This window comes from Sapajus apella, unplaced genomic scaffold, assembly GCF_009761245.1.
Source record: "Sapajus apella isolate SASKATOON/1434 unplaced genomic scaffold, GSC_monkey_1.0 scaffold16, whole genome shotgun sequence".
Classification (NCBI taxonomy): Eukaryota; Metazoa; Chordata; class Mammalia; order Primates; family Cebidae; genus Sapajus; species Sapajus apella.
In genome coordinates, this window is record NW_022436956.1 from 26,676,462 (window position 1) to 26,696,750 (window position 20,289).

Genomic DNA, 20,289 nt, shown 5'->3' on the forward strand with positions numbered 1-20,289 from the left:
TTTTTCAGATTACTGGTAAAGTTGAATATCATTGTATTCTTCATATAAATCCCTTGTTCTTTATATTAAAATGATCTTTTTGTTATTAACATTATTATATTTGTTTTCTAAGCTGGTCACTTGTCGTTATGGTGTTTTTAATTCTATACATTTTTAAATTTTAATGCTGTCACGTTGAACTGTTTTGTATCATAAGGAGACATTTAATTAATTTATTAACATGTATTTGTTGGGAGTCTATTACGTGTTACACACAGGGCTAGGGCACTGAGAACAGAGTGGCAAAAAGGCAGATGAAGACTATGCCCTCATCGACTTTCATTTTGGTGAGGGAACATGTATCTTAATTAACATTTCAGCTCGGCATGGTGGCTCACGCCTATAATCCCAGCACTTTGGGAGGTCAAGGCAGGTGGATCACAAGGTTGGTAGTTCGAGACCAGCCTGACCAACATGGTGAAACCCCGTCTCTACTAAAAATACAAAAGTTAGCCAGGCGTGATGGCTTGTGCCTGTAATCCCAGCTACTCAGGAGTCTGAGGCAGGACTATCACCTGAACCTGGGAGGCAGAGGCTGCAGTGAGCCAAGATCACGCCACTGCCCTCTAGCCTGGGCAACACAGTGAGACTCCATCTCAAAATAAAATAAAATTAAAAACACTTCATGATGTCAGATTTTAAGTATAAGAGAACAAAACAACTTAAGTTTAAAAAAAAAAGAAGTGGGTAACGGCAACCCAGTCAGAGGCCTTTCTGAGGGCGACACTGGAGCAGAAGCCTGAATGAAGTAAGGGAGTGTCTGGTGTGAAGATATGAGGGAAGAGCATTCCAGGCAGAAGCAGAAAAGCCCTGAAGCAGAAATAAATTAGTGTACCTAAGCTATTGCAAAAGACCAGGTGAGTCAAGTGGCGATTACTCATGCTATACAAGCAGAAAGTGAGAGAAGCCTGAGGAGAGTGGTAGATAAGGCGGGAGGGAGAACGGCAGAGGCAAATCACTTAGAAAGCTGTCATTCAGGGATAATATGAACTCATCTGGGGTTCTGAACAGGAACGTGGAATACAGTTGGCCCTCTGCATCCGCAGATTCAACCAACTGTGGATCAAAAATATTCATCAAAAAAACCTCAATAAACCAATACAATAAAAAATTTTTTTAAAACAAATAGAGTACAACAGCTAATTACATAGCATTTATACTGTATAAGGTATTTTAAGGAACCCAGAGATGATTTACAGTACACAGGATGAGGTGCATAGGTTATTGGCAAATGGTACATATACCATTTTTTATAAGGGACTTGATTTTAGCCTTTGCAGGGAGCTTTGGAAACAATGCCCCACAGATACTGAATGATAACAGTACTCTGTCTTAGGCACTTTAAAAAGGATCACTCTAACAGTTATGAATAAAACCAGCTTTTGAAAACCAAGAGCAGAAGTAAACTGTTGGTTTGAACTCTGTTATCTACAGAGATGTGATTGATTGTAGAAGTAGGGTGGTAATAGCAGACATAGTAAAAAGTGACCTGCCTGGAAGTAGACCAACAGGACTTGCTGATGGAATAGATGAGACTAAAGATTCTCTGGAATATTTCAATCTGGGTATTTTGTGTGAATACCACAAAAAAGGACTGATGACTGTTTTCTCAGTTCTCTCAATGTACACAGCTGATACCATCCTAGATACACAGAAATGAAGTTAATTCATTATAGTCAGTGAATGCCTTAAGATATTATGGCCTCTCTCCCCAGATGGATGCTCTGAAATATGCATGAAAAGGAATACAAATTATTTATTGGCCAGGCACGGTAGCTCATGCCTGTAATCCCAGCACTTTGGGAGGCAGAGGCAGGTGGATCACAGGCCAGGAGATGGAGACCATCCTGGCCAACATGGTGAAACTCCATCTCTACTAAAAATACAAAAAAATTAGCTGGGCGTGGTGGCGCATGTCTGTAGTCCCAGCTACTCGGGAGGCTGAGGCAGGAGAATTGCTTGAACCCAGGAGGCAGATATTGCAGTGAGCCGAGATCGCACCACTGCACTACAGCCTGGGTGACAGTGTGAGACTCCGTCTCAAAAAAAAAAAATTATTTATTGGCACAAAGCAGGATGAACAGGTTAAGTGCAAAGCTTCTTTGAGCACTATAATATTATTAGAGACTTGCCTTTTAGAAAACAAGTCCTCTGACACCTAAGATTTTAGATTTGTTGTTCAGTATATTTTGTAACAACACATAGTTTTGGTGGAGAAAAATTGAGCCAGCTACCCTAATTCTGGTTAATGTTAAGGGCTATGTCTCAGTTATCAGCATATATAATAAGAACTGTCTTTATTTCCATCTGATTCTCTCTGACAAGAGTTATCTGGCATGCCTCAGTATATAAGTCTCTCCTTTTGAGGTTGCACAATGACACAATATTTGGATACCAAGATCTAGTGCCAGGTAGATAATGTATGCTCTTGTTGACACAATGACCATAGAAGACCTGAACCTCAGGATTGGGAATGACTCCACAGATAACCAAGACTGGGTAGACTACTTCCCTGTAGTCTAGGGAATCTTAACTAAAGGCACGTTAGTTTAACATAATGATGACACAACTTTCATATTCTTGGAGTAATCTCAAAATAACATTATTGGTTTATTGTTGTAATTCTAAGAAATGCTCAAACCTAAACTGTTGTGTTTAGAAGTTATACTTTAATATTGAGATGTATAACATTAAATATTCAATTAATTATCTGGGTTACCCATTTTCTAGACATCATTTTTTTTTTTTAAAGACAAGGTCTTGCTCTGTTGCCCAGACTGGACTGCAGTGGCATGATCACAGCTCATTGTGCAGTGTCAAACTCATGATTTCAAGCAATCCTTCTGCTTTAGCTTCTTGAGTAGCTGGGACTATAGGCACATGCCTCCATGCCTGGCTAAATTTTTAATTTTTTGTAGAAATGAGGTCTTGCTATGTTGCCCAGGTTGGTTTCAAGCTCCTGGCCTCAAGCAATCTGACTGCCTTGGCCTCTGAAAGTTCTGAGATTACAGGCGTGATCCACTGCATCTGGCCTTTAGACATGTCTCTTTTTTTGAGACAAAGTCTCACTCTGTCACCCAGGCTGGAGAGTAGTGGTGTGATCTAGGCTCAATGCATCTTCCAGGTTCAAGTGATTCTCTCACCTCAGTCTCCTAAGCAGCTGAGACTAGAGGCATGGGCCCCACACCTGGCTGATTTTTTTGTATTTTTAATAGAGACAGGGTTTCACCATGTTGACCAGGCTGGTCTCGAACTCCTGGCCTCAAGTGATCCACCCACCTTGGCCTCCCAAAGTACTGGGATTATAGCGTGGACCACCATGCCCAACTAGAAATCTTAATGGAATAATTTATATGGAAAAATAGTTTTGTTTGAAAACTAGCTGTTGAAAAAGTCATAAGGTAGAGATGAAAGTTTAGTAATTTCTGCCTTCAAAATATTCTAGGTCAGGCATTCACTTTTTTTGCAGTTTACCTCAATGAAATTTGGAGGTTCAATTGTGTATCTGCTTGGAAATCTTAGCTGCTTTCTGAGAGGAGTATCAGGAGGAGCTCCTATAGCCCATATTTTTGTAACCCAATTCTTTAGTCACTATCTTTGCAATCTAAAAGTCTGGCATTTTGAGCATGAAAATTTCCTTTCATTCACATTATAGAATACTCTCTCAAAAGTTCTTAGTAATCTCTATCTGTCAGATAGGAGATAGCTCTAAAATCAAGTCAAGTCAATAGATGATAGAACAACTAGACTGGTGGGTCTCAAAGTGTAGTCCCTGGACCAGCATCAGCATCACTGGTATCTTGCTAGAAATGCGCATTCACGAGTTCTACCCTAATCTTGCCGAATTAGAAATTCTAAGAATGGGGCTGAGCAATCTATGTTTTAACAAAAAGTGACTTCAACAAAAAGTGATTATGATGTCTGCTAAAGCTTGAGTACCAATGATCTGTGCCTCTCTCCCAACAAATAAGTTTTATATTTGTCTCTGAAAGCAGTTAAGAAGCTCAAAACCAAGTTCTGCTTTTTATTACAATAGCCTAGCTCCAGTGGACTATTGGAGGGTATATCTAATTTATTCTTCTTCATTCCCCTGTTTAGGGCTTTTAATTTAGCCATTATTTAAAAATAAAAAAACATTCATAATAGAAAACTAGAAATGTATTTAAAAAAACAGATGTCACCCATAATCCCTGTTATAACATTTATAGAAGGAGAAAATTTTAAATGAGATACAGGAATAAAATCAGAAAAGACAAACCTATGGAAAATAGGCCCTTTGAAATGAGGATTTATTGTTATTTTTAAACTGGTTAGATGAATAATTAAGAGTCAGAGATGATCAGCTAATAGAATGTGACTGAGGACTGTCTTCTCAGGCAAATAGCTACAGGAAATGTAAGTGGGTACACTCCCAATGAGAGTAATCTGGCAATATCAACCAGATTACAGGTGCATATATCCTCTACCCAGCAATCCAGCTTTTGGAAATCCATGCCACAGATTTGCCTGAACATGTATGAAATCCGTTATTCAGGTTATTCACTGTTCAAGGTTATTCACTACAATGCAGCATTGTTTTAGTAGCAAAAGACTAAAAACAACCCAAATGCCCATTGATAAGGACTTGTATAAAAAACTACATACATACAAAATGCAGCTGTTAAAAAATGAGAAATAGTTCTATGACATATTGTTGAATTGAAAAAAGGAAAAAATATCTCAGTTGACTATAAGAAACCTCTTACTATAATTAACTTTTAAAAAGAAAATAAATCTTTACTATTTGGTCCTTCACAGAAAACATTTGTAGACTCCTGGTCCAAATAATGGCATATTTTTCTTCTTCTTCTTTTTTTTTAAAACAGGATCTTGATGTGTTGCCCAGGCTGGACTAGAGCTCACTGCAGAGTTTGAGCTTACTACAGCCTCAAAATCCTGGACTCAAGTGATCTTCCCACCTCCCAAGTCGCTAGGGGACTACAAGCACACACCATCATGGCTGGCTGGCTTTTTTTTTTTTTTTTTTTTTTTTTTTTTTTTTTTTAGTTTTTGTGAAGATGGGGGTCTCACTATGTCACTGAGACTGGTCTCAAACTCCTGGCCTCAAGTGATCCTCCCACTTTGGCCTCTCCAAGCATTAGGAATATAGGCATGAGCCACTTCAGCCAGCCAAAGGGCATCTTTTATATGGTCTTGGTGAAGTAACAGAAGTACAAATAGTTACCTTATAAGTACAGATAGTTAATTTCCTCTTCCTAGTTTCAGTGTTTCTCTGTAGTAATGTGTTACACATCTGGAAGACCTGCTGCATGACAGCATCTTGTCTCAGGTCATCACGGCCCTACAGAATAATTAAGCATGAATTAACAAGTACAGTTCATTTTATTATAAAAACACAGAGTCATCCGAGAATAACAAAGGGTACTCAGAAACCAATCTGAGCATCTGTGTACCTTTTTTATTGAGACAGAGTTATGCTCTTTTTGCCCAGGCTGGAGTGCAATGGCACAATCTCGGCTCACCGCAACTTCTGCCTACTGGGTTCAAGCGACTGTCCTGCCTCAGCCTCCCAAGTAGCTGGGATTACAGGCATCCACCACCACGCCTGGCTAATTTTGTATTTTTAGTACAGACGGGGTTTCCCCATGTTGGTCAGGTTGGTCTCCAACTCCCGACCTAAGGTGATCCACCCGCCTCAGCCTCCCAAAGTGCTGGTAATACAGGAGTGAGTCACTGTGCCTGTCCCTGTGCACCTCTTAACAGTCTCTCAAATAATTAAGGACCTATTCACATTCTTTCATTTAGAATAAGCCACAACACTGAGTAGTCACACTGATTTAGAAAAAGAAGTTTCCCCTCGCTACTTTTGTAGCTATATTAACTTGGAACTCCCCCACAGGAAGGCATACTGCAAACAACTGAGTAAAGTAGCACTGTGTCTTACCACTCCACAGTAGGATTCAGAGTTCATGAGGAAATCGTAAGGGAAGAATGCTCTCCCTTTCTGGTATATTAAACAGCACTTGGCACAGTACCAGACCCAGTATACTGATGCAAAGGACTAAACTTGTACTATACAAAGAAATTCGAGACACCAAAGTATTTTTTCACAAAAAGCAAGCTCACTGTTAACCTTATCATGTCTGTACATGTTAATGGTATTCTTTTACTTGAATCAACCATACAATAATGATGGTCTTTCAGAGACACACCAAAAAAATGAAGAAAAACTTTCTGGTTCTAGAAAATAATGCATTTCTAGTCTACAAATTCTCCTCATTCATAATTATTCAAAATAAAGACAAAAGCCCAAATAAAGCAGAAAGAAAATATCAACTAAAATTTTTCCTCAGTAAAACTCTAAGGGCTAAGCCAGAGAAGGGATGGCTCACCTTAACAAGCTGTCTCCTTTCCTTGCCATCAGAACCTACACAGTCTATTATTTTTGGTAAATTTACACCTCCTGCTAAGCGAAATTGTGCTCTGAATGACTGTACAGTCACCAGATTTCCATATTCTCCTGTGGGGTCCACCTAATAAAAGTATAAACACAATAATAGGTCAGATGCACTATTTGCACTCAAAAATAAATTATAAATGGCAATTTTAATATTAAACAGAGGAACAAATGACAATGGGATGTTGGTTAAGAACTGGAACTATAACTTTACTGTTAAATGAAAGATTCACTAATATAGTACAGTCATCTGAGAAATAACTCCCCACGAAAACATAATAAATTTTGGAAAATAGTAGAAGGAGTTTTCTGGATTTTAACTGCTAAATCTGGCATTTTCAGGAAATATTCAGCTAAGTAACTTAGCTGATATAGCTAGAAAAATAGTCAATCCACATGGTACAGCTACATTTCAAATCAAGTTACTAGATACTAAGCAATAAACTGCAAAATGAAAAGAAAAACAATGTATTTAAGATTATCATTTTCCAAACTATAACCCTTATTATTACATATATCCCTGCCCACATGAAATTACTTCCATTATTTCTTGCATAGAACAGAGCTAAGTGTATCATGCATATAAAGTCAACTTAATATTACAGTAATACTGATACATGACAGCCAATAATACGTTTTACTGCACATAGAATTTTTAAAAGCAATATATAACAATTGGGAACTTCCTTGCCAAGTCAAAAATTAATCTTGGCATAAGCACATGGAAACTGTCCTTCTGTCTGATGAAGGTAACAGTCTATAGACCTTCATAAGAAAGATGTGAGGCGCAGAACTGAAGGCAATGGAAAAGAAAGCAGGAGATGATTTTGAGTATTTCAGGGCTTGGGCAAAGAAAATCTAATACTGAGAAACTATAGGTTGAAACACGTGAAATTTGCCAATATTTAACCAATTTTGATCTACATAAAAATACTATTTCAAATGGTTTAATCTAATTTAAGAAATTAGTTTTAAAGAAATCAAGAGTTAATTGTAAATTACCTTAATTTCCATAGTAGGGACAATAACATCTTCTAAATTCTTAAGTTTAGTAATTGGCTGGTCTACTGGAATGTTTATGCCTTCTGTATTTAAAAATGAAGAGATTTTAGTGACAAACTGAGGAACAGCATTGAAGGTCAAGCAGAAATAGTCAGCAGATGCTACTGGCCCCAACTTGTTGCTAATCTGTGGTTCAGGCTCTGACTGAGAAATGAAGACTGGGCTTTGGCCACTGTGTAGCTCAGGGTCAAATCTCAACAGTGGTTAATGTAGCTTCAAGTAAATTTGCAGGTTACCTGACAGGGGTAATTAGACCAGATTCCACCTGAGGAACCAGACTAAGCATCTTAAAATAATTGCATGATAGTTTATATAGTACATAGATAACATATTCCTGTCACATTACTATTAAATGCAACTAAAAGACATGTCAATATTTTTTGTTTGCTTAGAGAAATAATATGTGAAGTCTCATTCTTGTTTTAAAGTAATAAGAATTTAAACATGAAGATATAATTCTGAATAGAAAAAAATACAATTATTAAAGTATGGGGAGATATTTGGAAGCAAATGCATACTTAGAAACTAGTCACAAAACCAAAGATTCCAGCAGCTTATAATTATTTGTACGGACACAGCATAATAATAATTAAATAATGGCATTTTAGCACCTATGGAAGAAATGGTAATGCCTTTTCTTTTTTTTTTTTTTTTGAGACAGTTTTGCTCTGTTGCCATCACTAGGCTGGAGTGCAATGGCGCCATCTTGGCTCACTGCAACCTCCGCCTCCCTGGTTCAAGCAATTCTCCTGCCTCAGCCTCCCAAGTAGCTGGGACTACAGGCGCATACCACCACGCCCAGCTAATTTTTGTATTTTTAGTAGAAATGGGGTTTCACTATGTTGACCAGGATGGTCTCGATCTCTTGACCTCCTGATCCACCCGCCTTGGCCTCCCAAAGTGCTGGTATTACAGGCGTGAGCCACTGCGCCCAGCCAATGCCTTTTTATTTTTAAGTCCCAGGGCACAGTAACCACATCATTTACAAAAAGTTTTGACACTAGAAATGCCTCTATGCAATTCTCTGTAACAAGTTTGTGCACCAGAAGATTATCAGAAGAAATTAAATAATTAATTTACTGTAGCCACCTATTATCAGTTCTACCAAGAGATAATAAGTGAAAAAGTAAGCAGGGAACACTGAAGCTATCAGAGAAAAATTAAGCTTTTGTATCACGTTTGTGATTTTAAGCAGATTTACTTATTAGGCTCTAAAATTAATATGCCTCTACAGAGAGTAACACAGCAAGAAAACAATGCTCTTTCTTTCAGACACATACTTCTCTGAGTCTTCCACTGAGTGGCATCTAAGTTTGCTAATCTAATATAAGCATCACAAAGTGCCTCAACACTTCTGATCATCTGAGGTCTCCTACTTCTGATAATATGTATTATTCTGTTTGCAGCCTCTGTTCGGTCCTATTAATAAAAAACACAGTGAGAAAAACAAAGAGAAAAACAGAATTCATGCACAAATGTAGACAGTGGAATGATTATAATTCCTCAGATACAAACAAAACAGTCATGAATAAAATCCATCAAAGGTATAATACTCTCGTCAACTCTAGTGCCTTTCAAAAATCTATTGTTTTCTTTTGCCAACTGCTGCGAGGAAAAAAGTAAAATACTACTGGTATTTCCTATGCTTTGACAGATATTCCAATTTTAATTAATTAACTAATTAATTAATTTGAGATGGAGTTTCCCTCTTGTTGCACAGGCTGGAGTGCAATGACGCGATCTTGGCTCACAGCAACCTCCGCCTCCCAAGTTCAAGCAATTCTCCTGCTTCAGCCTCCAGAGTAGCCTCAGCCACCACACCTGGCTAATTTTTGTATTTTTAGTAGAGACGGGGTTTCACCAGGTTGGTTGGCTGGGCTGGTCTCGAACTCCTGACCTCAAGTGATCCACCTGCCTCAGCCTTCCAAATTGCTGGCATGACCCACTGTGCTCAGCCTTGAACCAATTTTAGATGGCATCACAATAACACAAGGTTTTAAAAAGAAATATTCTAGGAAAGACTGAATAGTACACTTCTGAAAAGTACATATGTTTAATCCAAATACCTCATCAAGCTGAGAGCTTTGTTTAGGAGCATTTTTAGTTATTCTATTTCTTCTTGCTACCTCTGGTTTAGTCAGAAATTCATCCTTGTTTGCATTTGCTAAGGCCAGTATAATAAACAAAGTATGATGGGGGTGATCCATTGAAATTCTAGAGATTAGCTGTAAGAAAATTAAGAACTATTAGATTTGTGCAAATAAAAAACATACAATCCATATTTTCATTTTGCTTAATGTTAAAATGTGTATTACTATCTAGATACTGCAGTGGGTAGAGTGTATATGTCTGCATGTGTGAGAAAGAGGCAGAGGCCTATGAGCAATTAGAGCGAGAAATTGAGTAACTTATGTGATATGAGAAGAGATAAAATATAAAATTTTGTAATTTCCATTTCTTAGAGGGACTGGTATATATACTTTATATAATACATAGTAATATAGAAGAAAAATAATTATTGTGGTTTGATTTTCAGGTTTACTTACATTATTGAGGACTTCATGAAATCCTAGGCCTCCCATCATCTTGGTCCCCATTCTAGCAGCCAATTGGTACATAAGAGGCAAAAACTTATACGATGGAATCTTCATTCCATCTCTCTATCATTAAAAAAAACACAACGTTAAGAAACAAGGTGTTTCCAATAGTCTCACATCTAAGCAAATAAACTACTTTATGACAGTGCTACTCTATTAGGACAAGCAAGTGGTTAACAAAACTTCACTAACTATATTTTTTTCCTTCATTTCTTAGCCGATCTGAAGGTCTTTATAATGGGTACTCCAGATTAATGCACTGGTAAATCAAAATTTTTGGTCCTAAATTAAACTGGATTCAGAACTGGGATACTTGGTACTGCTTATATTCCAGAAAATCTAAGGAAGACAAGGCTGATCTGAGTGTGACTGTGATCTTGATTCCTGAGAAGTCAGTGTACAATAAAATGAAGTAATTGCTTTTCCCTATAAGCCAAAAGTAATATGTAGCGTATACTACAGCAGAGATTGATTGTGTCTGTTATGAGTCTTATCATTCTTTTCCTGCAAGAGAAACATTTTATCTCTAACCTTCAAACTGACTAACAATATATATCTTATCAACCTAAATTTAATATTAGATATCATCACTATAACGTTTTCAAATAAAAACTTATGAAATACTGCTTTGTTGAATTTTTTTTTTTTTTTTTTGAGATGGAGTTTCGCTCTGGTTACCCAGGCTGGAGTGCAACGGCGCGATCTCAGCTCACCGCAACCTCCACCTCCTGGGTTCAGGCAATTCTCCTGCCTCAGCCTCCTGAGTAGCTGGGATTACAGGCACGCGCCACCATGCCCAGCTAATTTTCTGTATTTTTAGTAGAGACGGGGTTTCACCATGTTGACCAGGATGGTCTCGATCTCTTGACCTCGTGATCCACCCGCCTCAGACTCCCAAAGTGCTGGGATTACAGGCGTGAGCCACCGCGCCCGGCTGAATATTTTCTTAAAAGTGTATTTTCTCCACTTACAAAATTTGTTGTAAAAATCCCAGATTTTTGCAGCAGGGGAAAAAACCCACCTGTGATCATATCATCTTTAATTGCTTTCTAAATCCTCTAATCTAATGCCTCATTCTAGACACTCTCCTACGGTAACTGCAAAGACATAGGACCAAGCTAATTTCTCTCACCTCCATACAAACTTGCATCATTTAGAGTTTATCAGCTTAAATAATCTAATAATAATATACAGGAACTTTTGTAGAAATAAGAACTTGCAAATAATCCTAAATATGGATGAAAGTTTAGAAAACTACAAAATACTACTCACATGTAGAGCACTGGATCAAGTGCAGGAATACAAAGAGGTATAAAAAATCTCTGACATCAAGGGGCTATGTCTAAGTTTTTCAAGCATAGGGTAGAATATTGGGCTGAATAACACTTGCCTTCATCATGCCATTGACTTCAGAAACTCCAGAATTTTCAAGCCAGAGGGAACAAAGTCGGAATACCCACGTATCATGTTCTTCTCCACTTAATAAGCAGTTGATGTAGTTTTCAACTGCTTTACATAAGAAGCGTTTACGATCCTCTTTCAGTGCACGCAGAGCACATTCATCCAGCTCCAGCTCTCGCTGAACCTTTACTGTGTATCTTGTATAGAATAATTAAGGTAAAACACAAAAGCCATAAGCTTTAACAGAACTACAAAATCACACACGATATACAATATAAATGAAAAAAATTCGATTTTCATCCCAGGAAAAAAATTGAACGTCTAAGAATTATAAAGGGAATAAACTTTTGTCTTTTGTCTTAATTGTGTAATTCACACACCTTCCTAAGCATCCAAGGACGAGAGAGACTCTCCCCAAGCTATTTAGCTAACTTAAACCACTACTTACACTAAAATAAACAGATTCACGGCAGGCTTAAATAGAGGGATTTAATTACATCAAAAAAAAAAAATAGGTAACTTGTAATTAATTTCAGTATCTATCTCCTTTTCCCATGATACCAATAAACCAAAAAAGCAAACCAAAACAAAAAGCTAGTATCTGTATTCTCCACAATGAACTTAGAAGCAGAGCATGAATTATTCATAAAAGAACATACGTCAATGTCTTACATACTAATTTGTGATTAACCACATTAGGACCAAAACAAACAGGGCACAGTGGCTCACACCTGTAATCCCAGCACTTTGAGAGGCCAAGGTGGGTAGATCGCTTGAGCCCAGGAGTTTGAGATCAGACTGGGCAACATGGCAAAAACTCTATCTCTACATGGCAAAACTCTACCTCTACAAAAATACAAAAATTAACCAGGCATGGTGACACACACCAGTAGCCCAAGCTACTTGGGGGGCTGAGAGGGAGAATCATTTGAGCCCAGGAGGTCGAGGCTTCAGTGAGCCATGATCACACCACTGTACTTCAGCCTGGGTGACAGAGGGAGACCTTGTCTCAAAAAAACTAACAACAACAACAAAACAACGGCAAAGAACCCAAAAGATCAAGATAATCTATATGTAGCTAAGCTGACCTTTAGTGCTCAAAACTGTATCAGATAAAAAGACAAGTCACTCTTTCTATGCAAACACATTCACTCAGTTAACAAAATTGTCACTTATAGAAACCTACTTACCTGTTTGTCTGAATTTTATGTTCTCTAAGGAGACCTACTTCCTCTTTGGCTCTTTTCAGGAGAGCTTGTTTGTTTTCAAATTCTGATGATTTCATGTAGTTTTCAATTCTTTGGTATTGAGTATCTGAAAACCGGGCTAATGAGAGAAATGCCTTCATTTTTCCATTTCTTAGCTCATCATTACTTTCTCCATCATAATTTCCAGCAACTTCTACTGCCTTTAAGAAAACAACCAATTTGATTATATTTACAAATACTAAATACATCTAAAGAATCACTCAAACTACGGTAATACACTAAAGTTGAACTTATATACACGTAAAAGCTAAATTATATGAAATACTGCAAGCTTGTCCAACCTGTGGCCCATGGGCTGCATGTGGACCAGAATGGCTTTGAATACGGCCCAACACAAATCTGTAAATTTTCTTAAAACATTATGAGATTTCTTTTGTGATTTTTTTTTAAAGCTCGTTAGCTATCATTAATATTAGTGTATTTTATGTGTGGCCCACAGTAATTCCTCTGCAGTGTGGCCCAGGGGAAGCTAAAAGATTGGACACCCCTAAACTATAGTATTTTCCTGACTTTTCAAAACAACTTTGAGAGTATAGAAATAACCCACACATCTAATACTTGTAAAGAACTTTGCAAAGACAAAGAGCTTTATAAAATTTAAAGACAATCAGGTTGGGTGTGGTGGCTCACACCTGTAATCCCAGCACTTTGGGAGGCCGAGGTAGACAGATCACGTGAGGTCAGGAGTTTGAGACCAGCCTGGCCAACATGGTGAAACCCCGTCTCTACTAAAAATATAAAAAATTAACCGGGCATGGTGGCATGCTCCTGTAGTCCCAGCTACTTGGGAAGGTGGGACAGGAGAACTGCTCGAACCTGGGAGGTGGAGGTTGCAATGAGTAATGATAGTGCCATTGTACTCCAGCCTGGGCAGCACAGTGAGACTTTGTCTCCAAAAAAAAAAAAAAAAAAATTAAAAAAAAAAAATAAAGGATATAATGTGTTTTGTGTTACACTTATTTAGTGAGGTAACTTATTTCCAAAATTAGTTAATCAAAGGGATAAGAGGGAGAAACAGGAAAGTCAAAGGGGTCTGGTATACTGAAGCCTTTACTTGTGGGTGGCTGATGAAGAGCAAGGGCTGTCTTGCTTATTCCTTAATCAGTTACGTTTGTAGATGAATACATGAAGAAATTATCAGAAACAACCTGCTAAAAGGGTAGCTGGTAGTGGAGGTAGGAAGGAGGAAGAAGACATGCTATGTATACTTGGGCTTACTTTCAAAATCCGCTGCTTCGTATGTAACTTTGTTTCATTCTACCCTACAAACTATACAGAGCCACAGCAGTAATAATATATAGAAAAATAAAACCATAATTTTACTTGCTTTTGAAATATATTTGATCTTGATGTAAAGATGAAGCATATTCATGCTAAGTAACTATCTTAAGGGTTGCACCCAAAATCTTACCTTTTCTAGATAGGTCTGCATGATGACCGCAGGATTTTCTAAGCAAGTTTCTGCTAACCAGTTGCCACAAACCCTAAGACATTCTGTGTATATAAGTTTTAGGCTGGGATTGTTCTGTAAAAGAAAGGCAAAATCTTAAAATATAATACATTACCATGACTACTAAGCTGTCCTTCATGTAGGGGGAAAAAGCAGGTTAAAAATGTTTTTCCTCAGTGGGTAGGAAAAAAAAAGTGTTTCCTCTGCTTTTGACATACAACGATTGTAATAATCCCATGTAGGAAATGATCATCCTCTGTTTATTATTATTACTGCCATTGTTGGAGCAAGTCACATTTATTGAGTACTTATATATGTCAGACACTTTGTAAAGGCTTTATATATATTAACTCATTTAATTCTCATAAGAATCCTATTAAATAAGTACTATTACCCCCAAAGCACAGATTAGAGAACTGAGGTACAAGGAAGTTGGGTAACTCCGGACAGCAAATACTTCAGGGCTGATACTATTAAGCAATATTTATACATATCATATTGGCATTCAGTGCTTTGGTATAATGATGATTCCTCTAATAACCGAAGATGCTATACAATGAGTGCCCAACATCAAAAAGGCTGGTTGTGGTGGCTCACGCCTGTAATCACAGCACTTTGGGAGGCCGAGGTGGGTGGACTGCCTGAGCTCAGGTGTTCGAGACCACTCTAGCCAATATGGTGAAACCCTATCTCTACTAAAAATAAAAATTAGCTGGCCTGGTGGTGTGTACCTGTAATCCCAGCTACTTGGAAGGCTGAGGCGGGGGAACTGCTTGAACCAGGGAGGTGGAGGCTGCAGTGAGCGGAGATCATACCACTACACTCCAGCCTGGTCGACAGAGTGAGACCCCGTCTCAAAAAAAAAGTACGGTCAGCTAATACACACTAAGCAGGTACATGTCTATGGGACACCACTGTAGACAGACCTTGGGACACAAATGCCTCTACTTTATCCAGTGTGTTTGCTGGGTTTATAGCTGAAGTAGCAACACAACTTGCTTTTATTTTCTAATTTAGCTCTCTCATGTATTTCCTCTTCCCCTTTTTTGCTTGCCATTTCAAATTTAGAGTAGCTATTTCATTCATGTCCCACATACCTTTCTTGAATTCTATAGCAAGTTAAAGGCTTAATACTGGGATATATTAAATGAATCTACCACATAACGGACTGATTCAATTGTTATATATAGGAAAAAGTTTCTAAACTTCTTTTACAAATTAATTTTCAAGACTCATTTTACAATATGTTGTTCATAAATTAGTAATTTCAAGGCTCTAATAAAATCATTATTAAAAATATTTTATAGCACATTTGTGTTTTTAAATAACAGTAAAACACTAATTCAGCCAAAAAAAAAAAAAAAAAAAAAAACAAAACAAACCTCTGTACAGCTGGCATCCAACTTCTTGATCATTTGCTTGAGAATACTCAGGGCAAGACTCTGCTCCTTTTTTGCCCAGAATACTTGTGCTTCTTCCAGCTGCCACTCAGAGACTCCACAGCTAACTGAATTATACTGTTTAATTTGAAATATTGCCCTTTCAGGGAGCTGAAATGAAAATAAATACTTTTACTATTGCTTACTACCATTAATAATAATAATAAAAGTAGCAACTACCATTCATTGAGGACTTAAGTATTTGTCAGGGGCTATCTTAAGTACCTCTCTGTCTGCATGACATCTCCCCACCCCATGTCTATCTGTCTGTCTCTCTATATATATGTATGTGTATCTGTGTGTATATACATACAGTATATAAAATCACTGAATTGTTATCAATATAGTAAGTTAGGTATCTTCTCAAAACCAGAAAGTCGAGGATGAGAACAGATTAACTACCTTTCTCAAGGCTTACAGTCAGATCTAATTTCAAAATGGGAACTCTTAAACAACTATTTTTACTATATATTAATAGGAATCTCTGTCTCTTAATGACATTTCTTTTTCACTCAGACTTTGTTTTTTAAATAATAAAGGGAAGGTCAAGAGGTGGGATGACATAGTGTTAAATTATATTTACCTGAGTGTTCTTGAAAGTTCTGGCCAGTATAGAGAGTTCTACAAGGTGTTTGGTGAGAATGTCCTTAAAACATTCTCTTTCTGAGTTCTCCATTTCCTTTTCCATCAGGATCTCCAAAATGACTGTGCGTAGAGCCATGATAGGCTCTTGAAAACTAAAATCAGTGTCCTTGAGAAGCTGGGAGTGTTTCCGCCACTTAATATATACTTCAGAGAGTTGTCTATGTGTAACTGATCTGAACGCCACATCACAGAGTTCATGTAAGTAAGAGGAACAGCAACAACAGAAGAAACTATGTAAGTTCTGAAACTTAAGATATAATATTAATAATACAAAAGAACTTTCGTAGTGACAAGACTAAACTTGTAAATACTCCTAAATATGGATCAAAATTTAGAAAACTATAAAATGCTATGTGGTCAGAGCTCTAAGAGGTTATTAAAAGAGATGCCACAGATGATAAACATTGACAAATATTTTTTAATACTCTGACATTACAAAAAGCAGCCTTTCTAGACACCCTTCTGAAACAAGAACATATTCATCAGACGTATCATAAAGAATGCCTACATCTTTAGTCCTCTTTCAATACTGCTTGTAGTAAATGAGGACATGTTAGCAAGGAAATGAGAGCTCCCTTAACTGGGGATGACTTGATGCATAATTACAGCTGTCAAAAAAAAAAATCACAATCCAGTGAAGGAAAAGCTGGCATCTGATAAGGGTTTCATTTACCAACATTATTAAAGGAACAGAAAAGGTATATTATATAATTAATTTATATGAATAGTATGCTTCCCAAATAACTGAGCTATGAAATACTACCCAATCCTTCAGGGACATATTGAGAGAAATAAGAAAGATGACGCAGGGAGACTAAGATGACAAAGTGATGACTAAGAAATGAAAGCTCTTTTAGTTGCTTGACAGGGAAGGAAACATTAACACAAATGCTAGGAACCAAAACTTCAACTCCTCCCTAAATGACCCAACAGTGGTCTCAGATTTTTTGAGGAATTCCTTTACAATCAAACAAATTATTGAAGACCCCAAAGAACTTTCAATTGTTGGACCATATCTACTGATACTAGATATTGATATCATATTAGAAAGTAGGACTGAAAAACATCTAAAATGTATTCATTTATTCAAAAATAATAAATCTATACATCATAAATAACAGTTTTCAGGAAAAGTAACTATAGTAGTTTCTCTGTATCTGCAGAAAATTGGTTCCAAGACACCTTGGTAAGTCTGATGCTCAAAGTCCCTTATTTAAAATGGCAGGGTATTTTCCTATAATGTGTAATCTCTAGATTATGTATGATAGGAGAATGTGCATTGGTTATACACAAATCTCTAATTACATACAATACCTACTATAATGTAAATACTATGTAAATAAGTGTTATATTGTATTCTTTAAATTTTTTTAAAAACTATTTTTATCTGTGGTTGGTTGAATCCACGGATGGAAACCTGCAGATAAAGAATTTCAACTGTATACTTCCCAAAGCAAAACAAAACTTAGTTTTGTTAGAATTTGTTAGAATTGCACTATTTTGCATTTTTGCAAATCTCTTTAATGTCTGGACAGACATTAAATTAATTATTCAACAGAACAAGTTGAATACTCATCTCTGCTTTTGCATTTAGTTTGTTATGATAGGATGTTTTGGTTGAAGTATATGAATGAAATCTACTCTGAGAGCATAAGCATTTGTTCACCAGTTTATCAGACTTTCCCTCTGCTTCTCTTCCTCCTATTTCTCTACCAAAGAAAGAGCCAGTATTATTCCTTAAGCGTTTCTTCTTTTTAAATTTATTTTTGATTTTTATGGATATATAATAGTTGTACATATTTATGAGGTACATGTGATACTTTGATACACACATACAATGTGTTATGATCAAATTTGGGTGGGATATCCATGATCTCAAACATTTATCATTTCTTTGTGTTGGAAACATTCCAAATCTTCTTTGGTAAATTACTGTTAACTACAGTAGCCCTGTTGTGCTATAAAACACTGGATCTTATTCCTTCTATTTAACTATGTTTTTGTACTCATTAATCAGCCCCTCTTCATCCTCTCCTTCCCCAACACCCTTCCCTGCCTCTGGCAACTACCATTCTATTCACTGTTTCTTAAAGAATTCTATCCTGTTTTTCTGTTTTTAGCAGGAGAAATCTTTCATTCAGAGGAAAACTTTCTTGATTTTTGGAAGAACTGCCAATGTACTTATCAGTGAAAGCAGAAAAGTTTTGTTCCTTTATTTTCTCCCCAAGAAAAGCCACATTAACATCTTTGTCTTCTGCTATGTAATTTTGAAAAAACTATTGTTTATTTTCTTCTGACTCTAAAATGTCCTTCTTTTTTCTAGTTCTAAAACATATTCCAAATTTTATTTTTGCATAAAGGTAGGGTGACCTTAGTTATTTATATCCTCTTTCTTCCCTCTTATAATAATAATGGTGACTCAAAATGGCAGGACTAAAAGGAGCTTTAGAGACAATCAAATATAAATTCCTGACTTTAGAGGACCCAAAACGTATTTTACTTTGTCAGAATGACAAAGTCAGAATTTAGATCTATAGCATCCTAAATAACTATACTATTTCATCTTATAAAATCCCTGGATCATTTCCCTCTCACCATTATAGGAAGCAATTCCCTCTGAACACCTTTTACAAATTAACTGACATTCACTATCCACTGAATATTTACTAAATATAGTATCAGTTCACCAGAAAAGAAAACACTGGGGGCCAGGCATGGTGGCTCACGCCTGCAATCCCAGCACTTTGGGAGGCTGAGACAGGTGGACCACCTGAGGTCAGGAGTTCGAGGCCAGCCTGACCAACATGGTGAAACCCCATCTCTATTAAAAGTACAAAAATGGTGGGGCGTGGTGGCTCATGCCTATAATCCCAGCACTTTGGGAGGCTGAGGAGGGCAGATCACAAGGTGAGGAGATTGAGACCATCCTGGCCAACATGGTTTAGTAGAAACCCCGTCTCTACTAAAAAATACAAAAATTAGCTGGGTGTGGTGGTGCACACCTGTAGTCCCAACTACTCGGAAGGCTGAGGCGGAAGAATCACTTCAACCAGAGGTGGGGGTTGCAGTGAGCCAAGATTGTGCCACTCCACTCCAGCCTGGTGTCAGAGCCAGACTCCGATTCAAAAAATTTTTTTAAAAGTACAAAAATTAGCCAGGCATTGTGGCAGGCACCTATAATCCCAGCTATTCAGGAGGCTGAGGGAGGAGAATCACTTAAATTTGGGAGGTGGAGGTGGCAGTGAGCTGAGATTACAACACGACATTCCCATCTTGGCAAAAGAGTGAGACTCCATCTCAAAAAACATAAAAAAAAATAAACAAAACAAAACAAAAACACTGGGGATCCAACAATAAACAAGAGAAGGGTTCCCACTTGTAAGGGAGCTTCTACTTTAGCAAGGCAGTAACCCAATGTAGTGCTAAAGCCAAATGGAGTTTAACATGCTGTGCAAAAACATGGGGAAGCAATTTTATCTGCGTAGACCAGGGAAAAAGTTATAAAGAGAAAAGCACATTTAAGGTGAATTTTTAAAACTTGAATTTTTACAATGACTATTTTGGAAAATGTTTAGTAAAAGCACAATTCACTAGGGCTAATCAACTTATATCTTGATAAAAGGAAAGAAGCACATCTGGTCTCAAAATAGTTTTGTTTTTGTTTTTGTTTGAGACAGCCTTACTCTGTCGCCCAGGCTGGAGTGCATGGCGTGATCTCAGCTCACTGCAACCTCCACCTGCTGGGTTCAAGAAATTCTCCTGCCTTAGCCTCCCGAGTAGCTGACATTACTGGCGCTCACCACCACGTCCAGCTAATTTTCGTATTTTTAGCAGAGATACAGTTTCACCATATTGGCCAGGCTGGTCTTGAACTCCTGACTGCAAGTGATCCACCCACCTCGGCCTCCCAAAGTGCTAGGATTATAGTAGG

At 37.4% G+C, this 20,289-nt stretch overlaps 1 protein-coding gene across 8 annotated transcripts in view; it reads right to left on the bottom strand.

Annotated features, from left to right (window-relative positions):
- The window catches only part of ATM (ATM serine/threonine kinase), a 145,679-nt gene that overhangs the window by 20,050 nt on the left and 105,340 nt on the right, over positions 1–20,289 (bottom strand). For 7 of the 8 annotated variants that reach the window (XM_032285673.1, XM_032285677.1, XM_032285676.1 and 4 more), the window contains 11 exons: positions 16,297–16,531; positions 15,657–15,824; positions 14,236–14,349; positions 12,747–12,964; positions 11,546–11,753; positions 10,105–10,218; positions 9,625–9,783; positions 8,839–8,977; positions 7,499–7,581; positions 6,432–6,572; positions 5,264–5,380 (listed from right to left, as the gene is read on the bottom strand). In XM_032285673.1, the coding sequence (XP_032141564.1) occupies positions 5,264–5,380; positions 6,432–6,572; positions 7,499–7,581; positions 8,839–8,977; positions 9,625–9,783; positions 10,105–10,218; positions 11,546–11,753; positions 12,747–12,964; positions 14,236–14,349; positions 15,657–15,824; positions 16,297–16,531 (1,696 nt within the window). The remainder of the gene's footprint in view (positions 1–5,263; positions 5,381–6,431; positions 6,573–7,498; positions 7,582–8,838; positions 8,978–9,624; positions 9,784–10,104; positions 10,219–11,545; positions 11,754–12,746; positions 12,965–14,235; positions 14,350–15,656; positions 15,825–16,296; positions 16,532–20,289) is intronic. The other variant, XR_004270954.1, reaches the window with a different exon arrangement.